The 8,742-nt window shown below is 51.3% G+C and overlaps 1 protein-coding gene across 2 annotated transcripts; it reads right to left on the bottom strand.

The window, feature by feature from the left end:
• Positions 1-5,281: 5,281 nt before the first annotated feature.
• NUPR1 (nuclear protein 1, transcriptional regulator) lies at positions 5,282-7,348 on the bottom strand. Of its 2 annotated transcripts, none has more exons than XM_003916762.5 (3): positions 6,735-7,348; positions 5,934-6,137; positions 5,282-5,603 (listed from the first exon to the last, which is right to left on the bottom strand). In XM_003916762.5, the coding sequence occupies exons 1-2, from the start codon at positions 6,844-6,846 to the stop codon at positions 5,947-5,949; spliced, it is 303 nt and encodes a 100-aa protein (XP_003916811.2). In that variant the 5' UTR covers positions 6,847-7,348; the 3' UTR covers positions 5,282-5,603; positions 5,934-5,946. The 2 variants fall into 2 exon arrangements, with proteins under 2 accessions (XP_003916811.2, XP_003916810.2); XM_003916761.5 differs by having other exon boundaries at positions 5,934-6,083; positions 6,735-7,296.
• Between the last annotated feature and the right edge of the window lie 1,394 nt (positions 7,349-8,742).

Genomic DNA, 8,742 nt, shown 5'->3' with positions numbered 1-8,742 from the left:
CAATCCCACAGTGAGTTTCTCAGTTCTCTGCAGGGAGTCGGGAGTCCTTTGAGTTATAGAAGCCTGACAGGGCCGATTCTGTAAGCCCCTGAGGTGGAAGAGAGGTCAGTGATGGCTCTAGTTCTCAAGGGGATCCCCCCAAAATGGGGAAACAGATATTGCATGCAACCAGAAGAAAAAGAAAGGGTTTAGGAAAGGGGATGGAGACAGAAGAGGAAGATTCTGGGTAGGATCACTTCGGACCCAAAAATTCTGCAATTCCAAAAATTGCCTTAATTCCCAGAACAGCCACTTAACGGCCTCTCAGGCAGAGGCTGTGCCAGGCAAGGGCGAGGCCAGGAAAGGCCAGTCAGAGGCCAGGAGGGAGGGGCACTGTGTGAGGCCTCCTGGCTGGTGTCAAAGGACCCAGGACAGGGAGTCGCCATTCCAGCTAGGGATACAATGCTCCCCAGCCTCCATTTTCTCTTTTGACACAAGAGAGGGCAGTCTCACCATTTGACCGGTGAGGAAATCCAGGCCCAGAGGAGTAATTTACCAGAAATTAACGAGAGTTTGGGATTCCTCATTGTCCATACATGGTTCTTCCCAGGCATGTAGCAAATAGGAAAAAAATCCAGGCTTTAAAATTCAGACAGACCTGAGTTCATAATCCCAAGTCCTACAGGTTGTGGCTGTGTGACTTTGGGCAAATTACTTAACCTCTCTGAACCTCAGTATTCTGGTCTGAAAACAAAGGGGATCATTAATAGTATGTCCTATTGGGTTATTGTAAGGATTAAATGGAGCAAAGCCTATAAAACACTTGTCACAGAATAGGAGAGATGTTTCTAGGATTTTCTGAAGCCAACACGCCAGGTCTGTGCTGGGCTGAGGGCCGACTGCCTGGTGGTGTTCCTGCTATTTGCTCCCTGGGTAGAGCTGATGGTGGCCCTAGACCTGGTTCCAGTCATATCAGGATTCTATTTGTCCCTCTCAGCAGCACAGGCCTCCAGCAGGGTCCTGGTAACTCAGTAGGCATCCAATAAGCATTGACTGAGTTAATACATAATTGGTATGGAAAGAGGAGTTGGAGGCAAAATCTGAAGGATTTCCAAGATAGACTGTAAGATTCTGGGCCCAGGCTTCTGTGTGATCCCAGAGGAGGGGTCGGCCCGGGGTGGAGGTCAGGAGATGGGTGGAGGATCGCAAGTCAAGGAAAACTTTGGTTTTTGGTTTTTGTGGGTTTTTTTGAGACAGGGTTTCACTCTAACGCCCAGGCTGGAGTGTGATCATGGCTCACTGCGGCTTCCACCTCCCAGGCTCAAGAAATCCTCTCACCTCAGCCTCCTGAGTAGGTGGACCCACAGGCAAAAGCCACCACACCTGGCTAATTTTTCTTTTTTTTGAGACGGAGTCTTGCTCTGTCGCCCAGGCTGGAGTGCAGTGGCCAGATCTCAGCTCACTGCAAGCTCCGCCTCCCAGGTTCACGCCATTCTCCTGCCTCAGCCTCCCGAGTAGCTGGGACTACAGGCGCCCGCCACCTCGCCCGGCTAGTTTTTTGTATTTTTTAGTAGAGACGGGCGGATCACCGAGTTAGTCAGGATGATCGAGACCATCCTGGCTACCACGTGATCCGCCCGTCTCGGCCTCCCAGAGTGCTGGGATTACGGGCTTGAGCCACCGCACCCGGCCTAATTTTTAATTTTTTGTAGAGAGAGGGTCTTGCTATGTTGCTAGGCTGGCCTAGAACTCCTGGGCCCAAGCAATCCTCCCACCCGGCCTCCCAAAGTGCTGGGATTGCAGGTATGAGCTTCTGCACCCAGCCATCAGGGAGGACTTTGAAGAGATGGAAACACCTAAGCTGAGCCTCATGAGGTGGGGTGGGGGGAGGAATTAAAGTCATCTCAGACAGAAAGGACCAGAAAAACATAAGCTTATTTAAGGGCAGGTACGAGAGACAGATTTCAGCCCACATGAACGATTTGCCCTGAGATAGAATTAGGCAACCTTTGCCCGGTGGTGTGGCTCAAGCCTGTAATCTCAACACTTTGGGAGGCCGAGGCAGGCAGATCATCTGAGGTCAGGAGTTCAAGACCAGCCTTGCCAACATGGTGAAACTCTGTCTCTACTAAAAATACAAAAATTAGCCGGGCATGGTGACACACACCTGTAGTCCCAGCTACTAGGAAGGCTAAGGCATGAAAATCGCTTGAACCCGGGAGGCGGAAGTTGCAGTGAGTCGAGATTACACCACTGCACTCCAGCCTGGGCGACAGAGCGAGACTCTGTCTCCAAAACAAAACAAAACAAAACAAAACAAACACATTCGGCAACCTTCAAACACAGCAAGTTTCCCCTCCATAAGTGGTATTCGAACAAGCAGAGGCAATCCCACTGTTGAGTGGGGAGAGTTGGGCCAGAGGTCTTTAAATGTCCTTTCCGGTCATGGATTCATTCTATGGCTGTGATTAGGCTGGACTCAAGGGAAGCAGATGGACACAGGTCCCCAAGGGTTCAAGCTGGTCGTAGTCTGACGTGCATCTGTTCCTGCTCTATCAGGTACCTTGGTCCTCTGTGAATGTCCTTGGGTCCCCAAGAACCACTGACTCCAAGTTCTGCAGTGTGGGACTTACGTGAAAGGGACAGGCGAAAAGGAAACAGGCTCTGCCCAGGGCCCAGTCTCAGAGTTTTCTCTCCCCCAACATCTGTTGAGTCTGCATGTGGGCAATGTTTCTTGCTAGCTTCTTCCTGCATTCACTCTCTCTGGTTTCCTTTCATCATAAAACCCTGCCGTTGCCCAAGTTTTGGCTACCACGTGGCTAGGTAGCTAAATGCTACATTTCCCAACTTCTCTTGTAGTTGGGTGTGGCCGTGTAACCACATTCCCAGCAGATGTGATGTGTTCTACTCTTAAGTTATGCCCTAAAATTGAAGAGGTGTGGCCTCCTCTGTCTCTTCCACACTCTGTTTCCACAGGCTGATATGCAAATGTGATGGCAGGTCCTGGAGTAGCTATTTTGGGCCTCAAAGTGGAAGCCATGTTTTGGGTGTGGAAGAACAATGAGTAAAAACAGCTGGAATCCTCAACACAATGGAGCTTCCATTTCAGGAGGACTTGGGGCTAAGTAAGAGAGGAGTAACTTTCTATCCTGTTTTGATTCTTCATAACAGCAACCCAAACCTGTATCTCAATCAATAAATCATCTCAGCTCCAACCACACTTCTTGTTTGCCCCATATTTTTCTGCAACTCTGGTCCTGAGACATAGCACTGGATAAGAATCTCCCTCCCCCATCTCACTTCCCAGAACCCTGTCCCACAGCCCCCTTGGCCTGGGGACCCACCTCACATCCGAAGACAATAAGATCAATGAATATGAGCCCTGAGTGAGCAAGGGCAAATCCCTCAATATTTCCTTCCCTCCCCCCCTTCCTTCCTCTTTCTTTCCCTGCTTCTCTCTCTCTCTCTCTTTTTTTTTTTTTGAGACGGAGTTTTGCTCTTGTTGCCCAGGCTGGAGTGCAATGCGCGATCTCGGCTCACTGCAACTTCTGCCTCCCAGGTTCAAGCGATTCTCCTGCCTCAGCCTCTCAAGTAGCTGGGATTACAGGCATGCGCCACCACGTTCAGCTACTTTTGTATTTTTAGTAGAGACAGGGTTTCTCCATGTTGGTCAGGCTGATCTCAAGCTACCGACCTCAGCTGATCTGCCTGCCTCGGCCTCCCAAAGTCCTGGGATTACAGGTGTGAGCCACCGTGCCCATTCCTTCCCTCCCTCCCTCCCTCCCTTCCTTCCTTCCTTCCTCGCTCGCTCGCTCACTCGCTCTTTTTCAATACATGGCTTCACTCTGTTGCTCAGACTGGAGTGCAGTGGCACCATCATGGCTCACTGCCGCCTCCAACTCCTGGGTTCAAGGGATCCTCCACCTTCAGCCTCTGAGCAGCTAGGACTACAGGCATGAGCCACCATGCTTTGCTAATTTTTAAATTTTTGTAGAGACAGAGTCTTGGTATGTTGCCCAGACTGGTCTCGAACTCCTGGCCTCAAGCAATCCTCCTTCCTTGGCCTCCCAAAGGCTGGGAGGCTGAGGTGGGCAGATCATTAGAGGTCAGGAGTTCGAGACCAGCCTGGCCAACATGGTGAAACCCCATCTCTACTAAAAATACAAAAATTGGCTGGGGCGTGGTGGCTCACACCCGTAATCCCAGCACCTTGGGAGGCCGAGGCGGGTAGATCACGAGGTTGGGAGATTGAGACTATCCTGGCCAACATGGTGAAACCCCGTTTCTACTAAAAATACAAAAATTAGCCAGGCGTGATGGCACGTGCCTGTAGTCCCAGCTACTCAGGAGGCTGAGGCAGAAGAGTGGCTTGAACCCAGGAGGCAGAGGTTGCAGTGAGCCGAGATCACGCCACTGCACTCCAGCCTGAGCGACAGAGTGAGACTCTGTATCAAAAAAAAAACCCAAAAAACAAAAAAATGTGTAGAGATGAGGTCTTACTATGATGCTTAGGCTGGTCTCGAACTCCTAGGCTCAGGTGATCCTCCCACCTCAGCTCCTAAAGTGCTGTGATTACAGGCATGAGCCACTGCTCCTGGACTTTAGTTTTTTTTTTTTTTTTTTTTTTGAGACAGAGTCTCCTTCTGTCACCCAGGCTGGGGTGCAATGGCACGATCTCGGCTCACTGCAACTTCCACCTCCCGGGTTCAAGTGATTCTACTACCTCAGCCTCCTGAGTAGCTGAGATTACAGGCGTGTACCACCACGCTTGGCTAATTTTTGGTATTTTTAGTAGAGACGGGGTGTCACCATGTTGGTCAGGCTAGTCTCAAACTCCTGACCTTGTGATCCGCCTGCCTCAGCCTCCCGAAGTGTTGGGATTACACAGGCATGAGCCACTGCGCCTGGCCCTGGCCTTTAATATTTTAAATCTCAGTTTTCTCCATCTTTTAGATGGCATCCATAAGTAGCATTCCCCTCTATGAACAGGACATAATCAACAAAAACAGGCGCTGGGGAGGGCCGTGTTTCATGGGCAGTATCGCAAAAAAGCAGAAGAAATTGTTTTCCACTACGTAGGAGCCCACAGAAAAATGTATGCACTAAAATATATGCAAGCAAAAACAAACGAACCAAAAGCCACATTCACAGCGTAGACCCCTGTAAGAGCAGGAATACTCCCTGCCCCAGATACATATACCAAACACTAATACACATCAAAGATGCTCTCCCAGGCTCATGCATGTGCAGGCACAGGCAGGCACACACGTGCCCGAACAAAAAAACACAGAAAGAGCAAGGATGAAAACACACCCAAGCTGTGGCTGCCGTGCGCGTCTATTTATTGGTGCTGCCGCCCTAGAGGAGCCCCAGTTTCTTCTGTAGCTTTCTTTTCTGGGGGTATCTTCCTGGCTCTGCCCCTCCATTCCCTTCCTCTCACTCCCCATCTTGCACTTTTGCTGGGGTTGGAGGTGCTTTCCTGGTAGCCCCTCAGAGACTCAGTCAGCGGGGATAAGTCCCAGGGGTGGGGGGTGTGGCAAGCTGGCCTGGATCCTGTCTTGGTTCTTCCTTCCTCCGCAGTCCTGTCTCCATTGCTGGGTGTAGTGTCCATGGTCCGGCCTCATCTAGGGGGCGAGGAAAAGCAGGTGATGAAAGGGACAGAGATCTGGGTTCTAATTCTGCCTCTCCCACTTACTTGATTCGTGACTACAGGGAAGGACCCACCCTCTCCAGCCTCAGTTTCTGTCTCTGTAAGTCAAATTTCCCTCCAATTGGAAAGATTCTGTGTTCCCCTTTGCTCTGGCCGCTAGAAAACAGCCAAACGTGTGTCTCATTTTATTCTGCATTGAGATAACAGTTGTCTGATCCCTCCTCCCCACCCAACCGCGCACCTTCCGGCTGTCCTTCATGGCAGAGGCACCACCTTGAGCTCTCTGGGCCCCCCGACTCCTTACCTCCAGCTCTGTCTCAGCGTCGTGCCCCTCGCTTCTTCCTCTCTGAATTCTGCAGCTTGGTCACCAGTTTCCTCTCGTGCCCGCCAGGGCTGGGGCGGTTGGTGTTGGCAGCAGCTTCTCTCTTGGTGCGACCCTTCCGGCCTCCACCTCCTGTAACCAAGGCAGGAGTCAGAGGTGAAGTGGGCAAAGGCACGATGAGACGCCCTGTCAGAGGAGAGGCAGGGGGTTGGAGTTGCGGGGATGGGAAGAGCAGGGGGAAGCCTGCTGCTTCCCCTCTGTGGAATGTGGGACCCCAGATGTGTGTGAGGTCCCAGGCTGAGTAACACAGCACTCTTGGGATAAGGGACTAGACAGGGGTGACGTGAGGGTCCAAGGAACAGGTTGGCTAGAAAAGGGCGAGTGGGCTGGGCAGGGTGGCTCACTCCTGTAATCTCAGTGCTTTGGGAGGCCAAGACAGGAGAACTGCTTGAGCCCAGGAATTCGACATCAGCCTGGGCAACATAGTGAGACCCCACCTCACCACTACAGGTGGTGCACACCTGAAGTTCCAGCTACTCGGGAGACTGAAGCAGGAGGATCACTGGAGCCCAGGAGTTTGGGGCTGCGGTGAGTTGTGATCACACCGCTGCACTCCAGCCTGGGTGACAGAGTGACTCTCTCAAAAAAAAAAAAAAGAAAGAAAGGAAGAAACGAAGAGGAAAGGAAAGGAGAGGAGAGGAAAGGAGAGGGTGGGAAGTCAATGGAGGGGTCCTGATTTCGGGAGAGGAGGAAGGACTGTGGAGATGGCCGAGTGGGCCTTACCCAGGTAGGAATGGGCCAGGCTGTAGAGGTCAGATTCATCCAGGCTGGGGTCCTCGTCCTCTGGGCCTGGGGGCTGCTGGGGGGCGCTGGTTGCTGGTGGGAAGGTGGCCATCGTGCCCGGCTTGTCCTCCCTGCCTGTCTTCTTCTCCTAACGCTTTGTCTTTCTCTGCTTTCCTGGCCCCGTGCCTCTCCACTCCCAGTCCACTCCCTCAGCTTATAAGGCTGTGTCTCCTCCTCAGACCACAGTCTGGCTCCAGCCCATCAGGCCCTGTCTGATGCAATCTGGCCCCTTCTCAAAATCCAGCCCAGTAAACACAGTCATGAGACGGGAAGAGTTGGTCCCTGAGTCCGGCCCCACTCACCTCCTGCCTCCCAGGCTCGCCCAGCTGGATATTTTCCGTAGAGGAGGTCCCGCTTCTCGGCAGAAAGCAGGGAAGAGGCAGGATCTGGGCTTAAACACTCCTTGGGATCATGGCCTCACCTGATCGAGGGCTTCACCTGGGCCTGGGGTGATGGCCACACAGCTAACCCCAGCACGCCAATTCTCGCTGAGATGCAGGACGTGAGGAAGGAGGGGGAGGGGATATCAGCACACTTGTGCCAGGGACAAGTCAGCGGCTTCCACCCAGTCACACTCAACATCTTGTTTTTTTCTTTTCTTTTTTTTTTTGAGATGGAGTGTCTGTCGCCTGTCTGGAGGGCAGTGGTATGATCTCGGCTCACTGCAACCTCCTCCTCCTGGATTTAAGCAATTCTCCTGGCTCAGCCTCCCGAGTAGCTGGGATTATAGGCACCTGCCACCACGCCTGGCTAATTTTTGTATTTTTAGTAGAGATGGGGTTTCACCATGTTGGCCAGGCTGGTCTCGAACTCCTGACCTCAGGTGATCTGCCTGCCTCAGCCTCCCAAAGTGCTGGGATTATGGGCATTAGCCACACCCTTTTTTTTTTTTTTTCTATGAGAAACATCTTGGAAAACCCCTTAATATCCTGAAACAGGGTCTCCAGTAATGTAATCTCCCTCATCTAGGAGGAGGGTGGCAGAAGGTTGGAGAGTTCAGGGTCTGGAGCCAGATGCCCTTGGTTCAATCCCCTGACCCACCACTTTCCGTGTGACCTTGGGTGAGTCCCTTCACCTCTCTGTGCCTTGGTTTCCAATTCTGTAAAACAAGGATGATAATAATTGTATTTTCTTCCTAGAGTTGGGGAGAGGATCAAACGAGATAATGTTTGAAAGAAACTTGCCACAGTGCCTGGTGACAGAGAGAGACCCCGTCTCAAAAACAAATTATTATAAAATAATATGTATTTCAAAATATGGATTATACTGAGGCAGAAGACATAATGAGGTCAAGCGCAGTGGCTCACGCCTGTAGTCCCAGCACTTTGGGAGATCCACAAGGCAGGTGGATCACCTGAAGTTAGGGGTTCAAGACCAGCCTGGCCAACATGGCGAAATCGTATCTCTACTAAAAATAAAAAAATTAGCCGGGAGTGGTGGCAAGCGCCGGTAGTCCCAGCTACTCAGGAGGCTGAGGCAGGAGAATCGCTTGAACCTGGGAGGCAGAGGTTGCAGTGAGCCAAGATCGAGCTGCTATACTCCAGCCTCAGCGACAGAAAGAGACTGTGTCTGAGAACAAAAACAAAAACACGAAAAGCTGAACTTCTGCTTGTGTTTCTCCCTTGCCTGAGCTGGAATTGAATTTAGCCTTTGTTTTCCCAGATTTAGATGATGTATGAGTTGCTTAACACCCAGGAAATGAAAGTGAAGACAGGATACTTGAATGAAAACAAGGTTGGGGCAATAACAACAGACCAGGTGATCAGAGAAAGAGGAAAATAATATTAAATTAAGCAAAGATCGGCCTAGTGCGGTCGCTCATGCCTGTAATTCCAGGGCTCTGGGAGGGTAAGCTGGGAAGATTGCTTGAAACTGGGAGTTCAAGGCCAGCTTGGGCAATAGAGCAAGACTCCGTCTTTTTTTGTTTGTTTGGTTGGTTGTTCTTTTT

Source organism: Papio anubis, chromosome 18, assembly GCF_008728515.1.
Source record: "Papio anubis isolate 15944 chromosome 18, Panubis1.0, whole genome shotgun sequence".
Taxonomy (NCBI): Eukaryota; Metazoa; Chordata; class Mammalia; order Primates; family Cercopithecidae; genus Papio; species Papio anubis.
Note: the sequence above shows the minus strand (reverse complement) of the source record. Positions and strands in the feature narration are given on the sequence as shown.